Source organism: Heterobasidion irregulare (genome assembly GCF_000320585.1).
Source record: "Heterobasidion irregulare TC 32-1 unplaced genomic scaffold scaffold_03, whole genome shotgun sequence".
Lineage (NCBI taxonomy): Eukaryota > Fungi > Basidiomycota > Agaricomycetes > Russulales > Bondarzewiaceae > Heterobasidion > Heterobasidion irregulare.
Window position 1 is genome coordinate 401287 of NW_009258199.1, and position 14557 is coordinate 415843.

Genomic DNA, 14557 nt, shown 5'->3' on the forward strand with positions numbered 1-14557 from the left:
CCCAGCACCAGCGATGTCCATGAACCCCTCGGATCCCGCCAGCTTCAACCACAGGACCGCGCTGCTCTCCACCGGCCGCACCTACCACTTCGTCGACCAGGCGCCCGACGGGCACAATCCCGAAACCGTGCCCACCATCCTCTGCGTCCATGGATTCCCTGATTTCTGGTGCGTCCGAGTGTGCCGTGTGCTCTCTGCTGTCTGTCGAACGAGGTCGGCGCCAGGTACGGATGGCGGTACCAGATCGGTCCTTGGGTGAGGAAGGGCTACAGAGTCGTCGCCCCGGACATGTTGGGCTACGGCGGGACGGACAAGCCCGCGGCCGCGTCTGAATACTCTATGAAAAAGCTGTGCGCCGACCTCGCTGCATTGTTGGACCTGATCGGCGTACAGAGGGTGGTGAGTCTCCCAGGCACGACTCGCCGACCCGACGTTCGACCGGCGCGCTTTCTCAATTCAGATTCTCGTCGGCCACGACTGGGGCGCCTACACCGCTTCTCGATTCGCGCTCTGGCAGCCTGACAGGCTGCTAGCTCTGGTAATGTACGATACACGCTTGCCATTCGAAAAACGAGCACAGGAGCTCAGAATGAAGGACAGATTGTCGGTACCGTACGTGCCTCCGGCCCTGCAATACCTCCCCCTCGAAGACGTGGTGAAACGCGTGCCCAACTTCGGGTACCAGCTCTACTTCGCGAGCGACGAGGCGACGCGCGAGATCGAGGGCGCGCTGCCGCGGTTCATGCGGCTCATGTATGGGCGCGTGCGCCCGCGCAAGCCGTTCACGGCCAAAGGAAACCTCAGGGAGTTCGTCGTGAGCGGCGAGGAGGGCACGCCGACGAGCAAAGTGCTGCTCGACGACAAGGTGAGCGGCGCGCGTTTTGTCTGCGCGCGAGTCCGAGCAAGCGTCGCCCCCAGGAAATCGAGTACTACGCCGCGCAGCTCAAGAGCATGCACGGCCCGCTATCGTACTACCGCACGACGAAGATCCGGTTCGAAGAGGAGCACGGTGACTGATTCGCTGCGCTTCCCACGTTCATGAGCACCCACTGACCCCGCACGCCTGCTGCGCGTGCAGCTGCGAACCTAAAGCCGGCGCTGCGTGCCGACCTGCCTGTGCTCCATTTCTGGGGCACAAAAGATGCCACGTCGACGCCCGCGCTGATTAAGACTTCGAGGACGTTCATACCTAAGCTGCAGGACATCGCCTTCGAGGGCGTTGGGCATTGGATCATGGTCGAGGCGAGGCAGAACGTGACGGATAAGGTGTTGGAGTGGTTGGAGGTGTTGTCGTTGGTTCCGGGATTGACGAAGTCTAAATTGTAAAAAATACGATGTGCAACATGGATCACTCACGGCGTCTACATGCGAGACTGCATCACGACCAGAGGTCGACAAAAAGACGCTCGTCAGGATATCGATAGCAAGGCAGAGGACAATTGCGGAATAATCACAGATGCCAGTCTAGAAGGACATCGATACCCACCTGTTGCCTGTTGCCTTAAGCGAGGTCAGTCGAAGACGAGGCAAAGAGGCGTGGTGGCCAGATGGAGAGAGGTGAGCGGAGTCAAGGGACGGTCCCGCAGCGTGTCCCAACGCGGAGTTTCAATTGCATTGTGACTTTCTCTTGCTCATCGTCCTCGCCGTCGTCCCCACCGCTCTCGACATTCACCAGCACATTTTCCCATCTTTTTATCACGTCTAGCTCGACTCCCCACTGTACCGCGACACAACTTCTAATTTGCCATACCCTCCCTGCTTTTCCCCTCGCAAGGCCATCATCAGCGACCGTTCCCAGTCTTCTTTGGTGCGTATTGTACTCTTGTTTTGTCCTGGACTAACACCCCGTTTCACGTTGTACTCACTCTTCTTTCTCTCTTACACCATCTAATAGTTCGTCCAATGCCCGCACTCACTCCGTTGAAAGCCATCAAGCCATCTTCAGCCCCTCGTGCGCCGTCTCTAAAGAAGACACGGTTCGTTAGGCGCAGAGGGAGGGCCAATGATGGCATCTACAGTGACGAGGAGTTTGTGCGCGAGGCCAGGTCTGACACCGAGTCCGACGACGACCGCTCGTCTCTCGACTCGGCATCAGACTCGGAGACAGAGCCTGCCTCGGAAGACGCACCAACCACGGGCCACCCGCAGGTCGTCATCCCGAGCTCGACGCACACCCCACAGCCCCCCGAAGTCAGCGCTGTCAAGCCGCTCGTCAAGTCCGCCTCCGCTGGGCCAACGCTGCTCAACGCGCCGCTCGACTGGGCGGATGACTCCGCCGCCGACGACCACGATCTCCCCGTCATCGACTTTGCGGATCTCGATGCTCAACACCGGTTCCAGAGCACGAGGTCGCGCAAGCCCGAGAAGGGAGGCAAGCGCCCGGTCTTGACACGCACTTCCTCCGCGCCGCCTACCACCGTCTCTCCCGCGCCCAATTCTGAGCACTCTGAGGAGAGGCCAGAGTCTCCCGTTCCTTCCACTTCCGAGCCACGCCAGAAAGAGGCCTCGTTCACGCGCCGCGTAGGACAGACCGCGCGCCAGGCGTATCAAGAGCGCTTGGAGAGTGACCCGTCCTACGTGCCCACGGTCGGTGAGTTCTGGGGCCACGACGACAGGCTGCTGGACAAGGACCTCCGGAGCTTGAGTGGCTGGTGGCGAGGGAAGTGGCAGGGGCGGGGCGGGCGAGGCAGAGGAAGATTCAACAACGGGTTCGGGGCGCGAGGGCGAGGCGGGTTCATGAATCCGCGTTCGGTAGCGCCGGAGGACGAGGGTGAGCAGGAAGGGTCAGCTGATGTGCCACCCGTTGAGCGCCCGTGGACGCACGACGGTTTCGAGGAGATGAAGAAGAGGGATGAACGGAGGGCGGAGTTCCAGCAGCAGCAGCCTCAGCGAGGGTTTATGCGCGGCGGGTTCCGTGGTGGCAGAGGTGGGTTCACGCCTCGTGGTCGTGGCTTTGCTCGTGGAGGGTTCTCTCCAGTTTCCACTCACGCAAGACAGGGTATGCCGCCTTCGTCGTCTCCGCATCGCGTCTGGTATGCCATGAAGCCCGAACGCGTCTGGACGAAGCACCACGAGTCGTTCTTGTATTCGGACCCGTCGTTGAAGCCGAGGGTGGGTCAGGGCGCGGGGTATCGCATCAAGCTGCCTGGCCAGCCACAGGAGGAGATTGTCCGTACTCCCCCTCGTCCTTGGGCCTCGCCGTCGTCGCCGGCATCAGCACCCGTCGCGCCTTCTGCCACGGCCTCGGAGGCGGCGGACAAGGTCTTCACGGTCCGCCTCCCGCCACGTGAGGAGACGGCCGTCCCCGAGATGTCCGAGCCTGAGCCTGCGACGACTGTGGCTGAACCTCCCATCGATGACGCATTCGTCATCACCAAGCCGCCTCCCCCGACCGTCATCCCGATCCCCGCCCCGCCCACGCCCCAGCCAAGCACGAGCAGCTCCCCCGCACTCGGTCCACAGCCCGCACAGGTCCCAGCAGAGCCGGCGTCTTCCGACAGCGACGGCGAGTGGATCGAGGCGCCGACCGTCCCCCCGATATCCCATGACAGACCCCAGCCACCCATCCTCCCTCCTCTCCAGACCGTCTTTTCACCCATGGCCCAGCCTTCTCCTTCGTTCGGCTCGCCATACGGGTATGCCCCGGCGCTGCCACCAGGCATCGGACTCAACCAACATGGCATCCCCTACGAGATAGCTACTGGCCGCGCTGTGTACCTCCAGCCCCCCCCTCCGCCTCCCGGCCCTCTCTACAACCCGCGCGGTGTCATCCCGGGACACATGTCCATGCCTCCCGGCCTCCCATTCGTCCCTCACCACGTCCACCACCACTCCAATCTCTCCGTTTCCCCCGACTTCCTGGCACACTCTCCAGCGCCGTCCGCCTACACCGGTGAAGCCCCGATCTTCGCGCCCCCGCGACAGAGCAGCCGCATCGAGATCCGGAAGCCGACACCGGAGGACGAGGCGAACGCGAAGAAGGGCCCGTCGCCGCGTCCCGCGCTCCGCAACGGCGCCTCGTCCCTGCGCTCGAGTGTGACGAGCTCTTCTGCGTCCGCCGCGGGCGTTCCGCGGACCGTGGACCCGAACGCGCCCGCGTTCATCCCGCCCTCGCACATGCAGCGGCCGTCGCAGGAGTACTTCCCCAACGGCTCGCCGTCGCCTGCGTACCCCATGGCCTCGGCGGAGGACCATCGCCCGCCGCCGCCGATGGATCCCGGGATGATGGGCTATCAGCCGTATCAGCAGGGGTACTATTACCCCGAGACGTACGGATACCAGCCCTACGTCGATATGCCACAACAGAGCATGCCGTACGAGGTGTATCCGCTGGACCCGCGCACGTCCCATCCTGTATACTATTGAGCAGCTCTTCCTTGCCCGTCGTCCCGCTCATCGTCCTCGTCTGTGGTTTATATGGACGCGCCTGCTGAAGCCTCGAGGCGATGGATTCGTACATACATAAAGCACATACACACCATACCTAGTAGTTACTCGCCTCTTTCCTTTCTTTTTCTTCTTTTGCTCTTTTTTCTTCGTTTCTTTTGTTCTCATTGTATTCTCCTTTGTTGCGCTTTTACAAGAGCCCCACCATCGATTGACATGCCTGCTTTTTGCTGCTTCCGTTCTCATGTTATGCAATCCCCATCATGCACATGCTTCCTTACAGTAAGTACACCCACGTCTGCACCCCCCACCCCACCCCCGTCCTGCCCCTTTATCCCCGCTTCTCGTTCTTTTACTACTTATACGACTACGACGTCCGTTGTTGACGCTGCTCGACGCCAGATCCTAGCCCATATACGTACATACGCATATTACGTATATACATATAGTGTTCGGCTCGAGGACTTGTCGTGTAGCTGCGTCACAGACGTCTCGTCTCCCCGCCTCTCCCTTCCTTGCTTGCTTCCTTGCTTGCTTACTCCTTCTCTCATGCACCTTACCGTCCCAGGCTCTCTTGGTTCTGTCCGCGCGCCGCAGTCGCGTGGGCTCGTTTCTTGTTTCTGGTGGTTCGTTCTGGTTTCCTGTTGTTTTCTTCTTCTTTTTCTATCTGCCTCGCTCTGCTTCACCTGCAATGTTGATACACTCGTGACTCTTGTTGCGCGCGCCGCGAATTTCGCCGGCGGCGGCAGCGGCTCCGGCTCGACGTGTGCGCTACGTACTTACGTCGAGGACATCCGATGATGTACAACGAAACTCACCATCTCAATACTCTTGCTTCTGTGATAACGAGTCCTACTATTTTACATACGCTCCGCATCTCACACTGCGGCTCGGCGCGCGATTTGTGTTGCATGAGAGCGTCTGCTCAGCGCCTAACTGTAGGCTCTCGTAGGCCTTTGTAAGCTCGTGTCAGCCAAAATGACACAAAAGCCGTGGCCTGCCGTGGCTGGCGTGTCCTTGCCGGCCGCAGTGCGGGTGCGGATCGAATCTTATCAGATAAAAAGGCCTGCACCGATAAGATTCTGATCATCTAACTTTCCCCTCATGGCGAGCCTGACCGATCAGAAGAGGAAGAGCGTCGTCGTCGTCGGCGGAGGCGGCGCAGGGTCGGCCGTCGCCCGACAGCTCTCCAAGAAGCTCGACCCCGCGCGGCACTCGCTCACGCTCATCACTGCGCGCCCGTTCTACGTTCATCTGCCGGCGAGCCTCCGCATGGCCGTCACCGCCGAGGGCAAGCTCGAGGACCAGATCCTGAAGCCGTACGACGCGCTCGTTCCGGCGCGCGTGGGCGGGGTCAGAGTCGCGCGGGTCGTGGGGGTTGAGAAGGCGGCTGCGAAGGACGCGGAAGACGCGAGCGCGCCGCTGGGCGGGTGGGTGCTGCTGCAGGGTGGGGAGAAGGTGTGGTACGACGTGCTCGTGGTTGCGCCTGGGATGCGGTGGGAGGGCCCGCTTGCGTATCCGGACTCGGGGGAAGAGATACTGGCCTTTATCGGGCAATGGCGGACGAAGATCGAGGACGCGAAGGAGATCGTCTTGGCCGGTGGTGGTCCGGTCAACGTCGGTGTGTCTGCCTTTTCTGGCCGTGTATTGTCACGTGCTGCTGCTTAGAGTCTAATTTTAGAACTCGCTGGTGAGATCAAGGAATATTGGCCGGTGAGCGAAACGCGCACATCGTTATCATCTCGTTGCTCATGTGGACGTGCAGGAGAAGAAGGTCCATATTGTCCAGAGCGGTGATCTCCCGCTTAACAAGGTATATCCAGATCACTTCCGCAGGCGCGTTCAGCAAGAGATAGAAGCTCGCGGCGTGAATTTTAGATTTGACGACCGTCTCGACGAGTTAGCGCCCGTAGATGGCGTCGTTCACACTCGCAAAGGCAAAGTCATACCAGCAGATCTCGTCGTATGTCCGAATTGTCTTTTGTATGCGTGCAGGCTCCCGTTGACGTGCTGAATTTCCCAGCTCAGTTGCCGCGGTGGAACTCCAAATACCAAGTTCTTGGAGTCCTTGGGACCAGACGTCCTCACCGAGTGGGGTTTCGTGCGCGTGATGCCCTCTCTCGAGCTCCAAAACCAACCAGGGATATTCTGCGCCGGCGACGTCCTCGATAATCCGGAGCGCAGCAAGCTGCGCGCATGCTGGAATCACGCCGCCGTCATCGTCCGAAACGTGCTGGACCGGTTGGACGGAAAGCCTGTGCTCGAGGCGAAGTACAAGTGCGGTCGCGAGTTCATCGGTATCTCCATGGGAAAGGTGCGCGTTGGTTTGCGATGCACGCTTGGACAGATGTTTGACTGCGTTTCTTCAGAGCGGGGGAGTGTCATATGTTGGCATTTTGTGGGGGATCATCTTGGGGAACTGGATCACGGCACTGTTCAAATCGCGAACGCTTGGGGTTCGGATGTTGAAGTATTATTTCTGAGCCTCAGGTGCAAGGCCATATATTATGTCCCGCTCGCCTCGGCTAACAGGGAACATGTATACTATCCAGCTAATCCATTGTCATATAACATCTATCTTCTCTGTGCGGCCGTCGCAAAACTTGCCATTTCAACTTACGACCAGCGACGCTATACCAGTCCAGATTGATATAACGGCCAACAGTCAGTCACCAATTGCTATTTCGCCTGGAGTCTCCCAGTCCGTTCCAAAATCTTTGTATGCAATGCGCTGGCTTAAATATCTCCTCTTCCCTCCCAATCCCTCGCCATGATACTTCGTCGCTACATTGTCCTCATTTTCACAGGCTTGAGCCTTTCCCTTGCCGGTCCGACTGTTCTCCCGTTCCACCTCAAAGAGCGCATCGATCCACCCCGTCACTGGGTCAAGCTCGGCCCAGCGCCTGTCGATCACGTAGTGACACTACGCATCGCGCTCCCTCAGCCGAATTTCTCCGTGCTGGAACAGCACCTGTACGAGGTGAGCGATCCGGGGCACGCTCGGTACGGCGAACACCTGTCCAAGGAGGAGATCGAGAGTTTGGTTGCTCCGCATCCTGCGAGCTTGGATGCTGTAGAGGCGTGGCTGCTGGGACACGGCCTAGAGCGAGAGGCCTATACGCACTCACCGGCGAGGGACTGGATCACGGTCAACGTGTCCATTCGTTTGGCCGAAGAGATGTTGGATACCGTGAGTCTCGCTCGAGCTCAGCCCGATATTGTTTCTCGATCTCAAGCGATTCTGAATAGCGTTATCATATCTGGAAACACGATCTCGACGGCGATGTCGTAGTGCGCACCACAAGCTACAGCCTTCCACCGGCCCTCCACGCCCACATCGCGCTTATTCAACCCACCACCATGTTCGCGCGCCTCCAAAACGCCCGATCAACCCTCCAAATCGTCGATTCCGAAGAAGCCTCCTCGCAACAAGATGCCGACAGCCCGCCCATCGTTGACCCCGTCTCGGGGACCGAGATCGACGCGAGCTGCAACAGGGTGATCACGATCAGGTGTCTGCAGCAGCTGTATCACACTGCGGGCTACGCCCCGTCCGCGTCCGGCCAAAACCAGATAGGCGTCACGGGATATCTGGAGCAGTTTGCGAACTTCGAGGATCTCCAGATGTTCTATAAGGATCAGAGGCCGGAGGCCGGAGGCTCCTCGTTCAACGTGTCCTTGATAAACGGTGTGTTTTTATCTTGGTCGGGTTCGTTGGATTCTAGTTTTGATGAGGCGCATAGGCGGTCAGAACGACCAGAACCTTGCTGACGCGGGCTCGGAAGGGAACCTGGACGTGCAGTTCGCTTTCGGCCTGGCATATCCTACTCCTGGATTTTTCTACTCCACCGGAGGAAGGGCGCCTTTCGTCCCGGACGCCAGAATGCCGTCGGACAGCAGCAACGAACCTTTCATCCAGGTAAGAGCAGGCCGTGACCCTCAGAATCGGTATCCTGATCAGGGTCTCTATGTTGTCGTAGTGGCTTCACTATGTTCTTGTTCAAAAAAGTATCCCGTTCACTATCTCAACGTCCTACGGTGATGATGAGCAGACAGGTACGGAATTTATCTCACATTCGTGTTCGGAGGCTCATGTTTGGCTCGTCGATACAGTACCGAGAAGTTATGCGGAGCGCTTGTGTCAAACGTTGGCCCAGCTTGGTAATTCCTTCTGTTCGTCGACTGAGTCATGTCACAGAGTTTTCCCCGCAGGTGCCCGCGGTGTCTCAGTTCTGTTCAGTTCAGGCGACTTTGGCGTCGGGGACGGGAATCCCGATCCGAGGACGCAGCAATGCCTGACCAACGACGGCCGCAATGCCACACGATTCATCCCCACGTTTCCCGCCAGCTGTCCTTAGTGAGCCTCTTGCTTTATCGCACGGATTTTCTCCACTCACGAACTCATGATAGCGTGACCTCTGTCGGAGGAACGCAGCATATACCTGAGATCGCGGTCTCTAGGTTCTTCTCTGGAGGAGGATTCAGCGACTACGTGGGTTCTTTCTTGCTACATGATCTGATGAGCTTTCTTAATAAGCCATCGCCAGTTCGCTCGTCCATCCTATCAAAACGATGCCGTGTCGTCGTACCTCGACAAGCTCCCAGCCGCGACGTACGATGGCTTGTACAACAAGTGCGTCGAACGTCCTTTGCCTCGTCAACCAAAAAAAAAAAGCTTAAAAAATTCCTTTCGCCACCCCAGAAGCGGCCGAGTGAGTTTCTCGAACTTGTCCTCCAAACCATACCGTCTGCGAACACACCTTGATTGTCTAGGCATTCCCCGACGTCTCTGCACAAGGCGACTTTTTCCGCGTTTTTCTCAAGGGCAGACCTACTCTCATCGGGGGCACGTCCGCCTCATCGCCCACGTTCGCAGCCGTCGTCGCGCTTCTCAACGACGCGCGAATCGCGTCTGGTCTTCCGCCGCTCGGGTTTCTCAACCCGCTGTTTTATGGTAAGGGGGTCGGAGGGCTCAACGATGTCACAGTGGGGAACAACGCGGGCTGTGGCACTCCCGGATTCAACGTGAGCCCTGACGCGATTATCTGGTCAGGTTACAGGATGCTGATGAGTCTCTGCCTGCGTGCCAAGGCGACGCAGGGGTGGGATCCAGTGACTGGCCTCGGCACGCCGAATTTTGGAAAGCTGAAGGATATTGTGTTGAGTGGCTGAGTGATGAGATGAGCATGCCGCAGAGGACATTGCGTACCGACTAGACTTGCTGAACAACGATGGATGGGTCGACACATCAGGTTAGTAGTGGGCGGGGGTAAGGACGTGTCAAACATCAATAGGACATGGGCAGTGAGATAGGATAGTTGAGATGAGAGATTGCGTTCAATGCAAAAGGGGACAGAGTGAAGGGTAACAAATCTCAGATCCAAATGTCACGGCACAGATGCATCTTCTTCTCCCCATCTGGGGCGGATGGATAGATTCAGCAGAAAAATCTATATCGACTGAGGGACTGAGGATGCAGCACATCGCTGACAAACAACGCGAGTGCGATCACTTGCCTCGTTGGATGTAGCGACGTCGACAAGGGCGTGGGTTGACAGTGAGCTCTGCGTGAGGTATTCAATCACGCAAAGGCTCAGAGCACCGAGGAATCAACCTACCTCAACTGTTAAATATCCTTGAATGTAACTGGTCATGACGAGCTGCGATAATCTCTCCCAGCGGCCAAGTGCTCGCGGGACCCAATCGACCCTGGGCGAACACGTCCTCCTCTTCATCGGCCTCGCGCAATACGCCGGTGGAAAGACCTTCGGTGCGCTTCGCCTCGGCATCGACGAGGGGTCGGACTGCGTGGAGGAGGAGCTGCTGTGCGGCGTAGGGGCCAATAGAGTTCATGCGGATGGCTGCAGAGAGCAGGCCGCGAGCGTGGAGGAAGAGGTGCAGGTGTGCGCCTCGTTCTAAAGCATTGCCGCTATTAGCGAAATTCGAAGAAAAAGGGCACGAGGACTTCAGACCTAACGATAGACCAAGAGCGCCGACCAAGACGCCCCAGCACACGGGGAGGTGCCCATGAGTCTTCTCGCCGCGGACGAGCAGCTTCAGACGATCAACCAGCCTGGCCACCCTCCGCTCCTTCTCCCTCTTCTCCTCTGGCTGCACGGAGGCAAGAAACGGAGGGCACGCGAAGCCCTTGGTGTAGAGGGTGAGCAGCGCGACGCCCTGCGCGCAGGACGCACGCCGCGCGACGTGATTGAGGGTGTTCGCCTCGTACAACGCGTCCAACCGGAGCAGCGTGTCCAGAATTGCTGCGCCGTCTGCGTCTGCATCTGCGCCTGCGCCCGATACACCCGACGCGTAGGCGAGGACGGCGCGGTGCGCGTCGCGCACGAACGGAAGCGCGCTCCGGGCGTACGTCTGTACGCTGTCCCGGACGAACGCGACGGTGGATCCTAGCGGATCCCGCGCTGATCCGAGGGCGTGGGTGGTGTGCGATTCGAGGCCGGAGGAGGCTACGAACGCGCCCGTCGGCAGGTTTCCATCGGAGAGGAGCAGGAGCAGGTAGGACTCGGTCGCTGCGTCCATCGCTCCGCTGCCTGCGTTGCGCGTCCGCTCGGGGCGACTCGCCACAGGAGTCGGGTATCGGCGACTGCCCCGAAAGCGGGTCGGGGCGCACGTGATAAGACAAGCTCGATGCTCCGAGACCTGCGTTGCACTGCCGCGCACTCCTCCCGCCTCCGAGCACCCTCCCTCGCAAACACCCTCCATAAAACCTCGGCCATCGCATTCTCAGGATACAGCATCAGAACCTGCTCTGACATTCGCGATCTACTAATGAAGCCAGCGGCCTTCATCCGTCCGTACACCACTCCTCATGTCCATCGCCGTCTGCTTTCACCATCGCGGCATGCTAGCCTTCGACCTCGCTCACCATCACCTCAGAGGACTCTGGCCCCTTTGCCATCCTTCTCTGGCCGCCGGTACAACTCCTCCCTGACCACCGCGTCTCCGTCCAGCAACGATGCGGAGGCATCCATATTACACGGAAAGCTCAATGATTCACACTATGGTGAAGGTTCGCTTTTTATTTTAATGGCCGAACCCAGTTCACTCATACCCTTTTCAAGGAACTTCGACGCCGATGCAGCAGTACGAGGCGCTCATCGAAGCTGGCACCCTCAAACCGGACGATCATCAGACGCGCATCATACAGAAGCTGCAGGACCTGCACGATGCCCTTATCTCTTACACTCCCCCGCCTCTCCCACCATCGTATATCCAATCTTCAATCGTATGTCATCTCAATCATGCCTCTCATACAACATGCTCACCGCCGCGCTCCCCACACAGCTTACCCGTTTGTTCTCGAGACCCTCTGAACGAGCGACCGCTAATACCCCAGCGGGCCTTTATCTCTACGGCGACGTTGGCACAGGCAAGACTATGCTCATGGACCTCTTCTACCGCACGCTCCCGCCAAACATCACCCGCAAACGACGCGTCCACTTCCACGCGTTCATGATCGACGTGCACAAGCGCCTGCATGCCGCGAAGCGCCGCATGGGGCACGAAGGCGGCGACTCCATCCTCCCCGTGGCGAGAGAGCTCGCGGAGGAGGCCAGCGTGCTGTGTTTCGACGAATTTCAGGTGCGGTGAGTGGACCGGTAGCACTGGTTGGTCCAAGCGCGCACATTTTGCCCTCGGCATCTGCGAGATGTGTGGGTCCTTCCGATTGGCCAGGGCAAATGCGCTTGTCTCGATTAATCGGTGCACTGCCGTTAGCTTGCGTACACCTTGATTGACCTACATCCAGGTGACGGATATTGCGGATGCGATGATTCTGCGCCGTCTGCTGGAAAGCTTGCTCGATCACGGTGTAGTCTGTGTCATCACATCAAAGTAAGTGTGCATCCCGATCCACCTGATCTCCGTGCATCGTTTTGAATGCCGTGCAGTCGACACCCCGACGAATTGTACAAGAACGGCATCCAGCGGTCGAGCTTTATACCCGCGATCGAGATCCTTAAGACGCGCTTCAGCGTGACCGACTTGGATTCCGGCACCGGTCAGCCTCCTAGCCTCGTTCACTTTGCTTCCACCGCTCATGCGTAGACGCGACAGACTACCGTCGCATTCCCCGTGCGCTCTCGCACGTATACCACCACCCGCTCGACGCGAGCACGCGCGCAGAGATGTCGAAGCTCTTCGACGCGCTCACCGCAGCCGACCCGGCCGACCCCGTCGTGCGCGGGCGCGAGCTGCACATCTGGGGCCGCGCGCTGCGCGTGCCGCAGAGCACGTCGCACGTCGCGCTGTTCGCGTTCGAGGAGCTGTGCGGGCGCCCGCTGAGCGCGGCGGACTATCTGGAGGTCACGCGGAAGTTCGGGACTGTGTTTTTGTGCGATGTTCCGCGGTTGGGGTTGGGGGAGAAGGATAAGGTGCGTTGGGTGGTGTGGTGTGTTTGTGGTGGTGGTTGTCTGACTTGTGGGTAGGCGAGGAGATTCATCACGTTCATCGATGGTGCGTGACAGGTTTCTCGTTGCGTCGTTAACCTTGCGCTAATTATTTATCTTCAGCATGCTACGAGAGCAAGGTCATTGTCCTTTAACATCGACGATCAACGAAGCTGATGCTGACTGCCGTTTCGCTTCACAGACGAAGCTTTTCGTCTCCTCCGAGTTACCCATATACCAGATCTTCTCAGACGACAGCACCTCCAAAGCGGAGATATCAGACCACATGCGCAGCGTGATGGACGACCTCGTAAGCACACCTCGCTCCCACCCTGTCTTCTCACCCGTCTGGGTACACTGACGCGCGCGCCGCACTGGCTGTCAGGGTCTTTCGCCGGAGACTGTCGGCTCGGCATCCATGTTCTCGGGAGAGGAGGAGCTGTTCGCGTTCGCGCGCTGCTGCTCCCGTCTTGTCCAGATGGGCAGCCGGGAGTGGGCGGAGACGGCGGGCGCGCGGTGATCGATGTTGCGGGGATTGATTTGGATGCGGTTAGACGGGGGTGCGGGTGTGATCTTATGCGAAGGCGCTATTTATTGTCGCGGGCGATGTACCGCTAGAGCACTCGGATTCTCGGTTGCGCGAACGCGTGCTGAACATATCATGTAATGTAAATTCGGACGAAGATGTTGTAATCCCTGCAGAGAGAAACTTGGCCTCGAGTTGGTCTCGGCTCTCGTTGCGGACGCTGGCGGACACGGTCAGGAAGGTTAGGACGACCCGTCCAAGCGCCCGAAGATCGGCGAAGCGCCCCTCCCCCGCTTCGCGCAGATCTGATCGACAGCAAAGTCTGCCCACACCGCGGGCAAGAACGAGATTCCGGTTCTGCGCCTTTCTGCATGCGTTGCGGTTTTTGTACGCATTGGTATCGCACCGTAGCGCATGGAGTGTTCTGAAAGAGGCAGGCTTGCCGCCGAACCATCCGCGCGTCTTGCTCGCCGACATGATCCCGATCTGACCGAAAGCGTAGACCGCACTCGGACACAGCAATACAACGATATCCACTGGGCCGTCAATTACGTATCAAAGTGCGCGTGAGAACAACTGCGTAAAGATTCTCAGTATTGTGGCCTTGAGGCCCAAGGTATATGATTGAAACTTACCATGTTGCCAACTTTGGATGACCGGACTGTCGTAATCTCGACGGCAACATCATTCCCATCGTCGACAGAACGTCTAACGAAAAAGAAGCGAGGAATGCGGTGATGAATGGCATAATTCATGGAGCCACCCTGCCACAAGGCAATGCTCCTAGTGAGACGACTACAGGTGTCCTCAAAATTGGAGCCCTGATAAGGTGCGCTGGGCCTGAATTCATAGCCGTTTGCAAGCAGGAACTTGCCGAGTTCGAGAAGCTGCGGTCGAAGAACATGGAGCTCTATTTTATCCTCTCTATAGCGATCATCTAGAGACATCGATGAGGGGATGACAGCGCCTGTGCGCGCCTGTAAAGCGCGGAACGTGGTCAAGTCGGGGAAGAAACATTTCAATCGTCGATTGATGTCGCGCGCCCGACGGAAATATGACTTTGCATTTGCATTTGCCACGCGGCAGGTTCTCGAGACACTTAAGATGTCTTGTGAGGAAAGGAATGCGAACATGCGATCGAGGATGACATGATTTCCGATGACCTGAGGACCTAACAGAGTAATTGAGCTTGCCTGAGTTGTGCTATGTGAATGAAGCATCTGGACTGGAATGTAAG

The 14557-nt window shown here is 58.4% G+C and overlaps 7 protein-coding genes across 7 annotated transcripts; 5 read left to right on the forward strand and 2 right to left on the reverse strand.

Annotated features, from left to right (window-relative positions):
• Window positions 1-19: 19 nt before the first annotated feature.
• Window positions 20-1808, forward strand: HETIRDRAFT_155125 (Esterase/Lipase; the record flags this gene model as incomplete). The annotated part of the gene is made up of 6 exons (XM_009545154.1): window positions 20-168; window positions 225-399; window positions 461-543; window positions 601-763; window positions 919-1009; window positions 1079-1808. 6 exons carry the CDS (start codon window positions 20-22, stop codon window positions 1324-1326), a joined length of 909 nt encoding a protein of 302 aa, XP_009543449.1. The 3' UTR covers window positions 1327-1808.
• A 94-nt stretch (window positions 1809-1902) lies between these two features.
• On the forward strand, window positions 1903-4365 carry HETIRDRAFT_415446 (uncharacterized protein; the record flags this gene model as incomplete). Its single annotated transcript, XM_009545155.1, has 1 exon — window positions 1903-4365. One exon carries the CDS (start codon window positions 1903-1905, stop codon window positions 4363-4365), a length of 2463 nt encoding a protein of 820 aa, XP_009543450.1.
• Window positions 4366-5490: 1125 nt separating this feature from the next.
• Window positions 5491-6869, forward strand: HETIRDRAFT_449349 (uncharacterized protein; the record flags this gene model as incomplete). Its single annotated transcript, XM_009545156.1, has 5 exons — window positions 5491-6007; window positions 6068-6099; window positions 6152-6349; window positions 6410-6700; window positions 6756-6869. The coding sequence occupies 5 exons, from the start codon at window positions 5491-5493 to the stop codon at window positions 6867-6869; spliced, it is 1152 nt and encodes a 383-aa protein (XP_009543451.1).
• A 287-nt stretch (window positions 6870-7156) lies between these two features.
• HETIRDRAFT_62330 (serine protease S53) lies at window positions 7157-9794 on the forward strand (the record flags this gene model as incomplete). The annotated part of the gene is made up of 11 exons (XM_009544960.1): window positions 7157-7576; window positions 7636-8076; window positions 8138-8305; window positions 8367-8442; window positions 8500-8547; window positions 8599-8743; window positions 8797-8878; window positions 8934-9019; window positions 9089-9098; window positions 9160-9411; window positions 9478-9794. The coding sequence occupies 11 exons, from the start codon at window positions 7157-7159 to the stop codon at window positions 9556-9558; spliced, it is 1809 nt and encodes a 602-aa protein (XP_009543255.1). The 3' UTR covers window positions 9559-9794.
• A 1-nt stretch (window position 9795) lies between these two features.
• Window positions 9796-10926, reverse strand: HETIRDRAFT_471952 (uncharacterized protein; the record flags this gene model as incomplete). Its single annotated transcript, XM_009545157.1, has 3 exons — window positions 9796-9950; window positions 10005-10301; window positions 10359-10926. 2 exons carry the CDS (start codon window positions 10924-10926, stop codon window positions 10006-10008), a joined length of 864 nt encoding a protein of 287 aa, XP_009543452.1. The 3' UTR covers window positions 9796-9950; window position 10005.
• Window positions 10927-11482: 556 nt separating this feature from the next.
• Window positions 11483-13314, forward strand: HETIRDRAFT_425355 (uncharacterized protein; the record flags this gene model as incomplete). Its single annotated transcript, XM_009545158.1, has 9 exons — window positions 11483-11632; window positions 11692-11988; window positions 12155-12240; window positions 12297-12406; window positions 12454-12779; window positions 12834-12861; window positions 12918-12934; window positions 12997-13104; window positions 13180-13314. 9 exons carry the CDS (start codon window positions 11483-11485, stop codon window positions 13312-13314), a joined length of 1257 nt encoding a protein of 418 aa, XP_009543453.1.
• Window positions 13315-13875: 561 nt separating this feature from the next.
• On the reverse strand, window positions 13876-14540 carry HETIRDRAFT_170147 (uncharacterized protein; the record flags this gene model as incomplete). The annotated part of the gene is made up of 2 exons (XM_009545159.1): window positions 13876-13896; window positions 13956-14540. The coding sequence occupies 2 exons, from the start codon at window positions 14538-14540 to the stop codon at window positions 13876-13878; spliced, it is 606 nt and encodes a 201-aa protein (XP_009543454.1).
• Window positions 14541-14557: the final 17 nt, after the last annotated feature.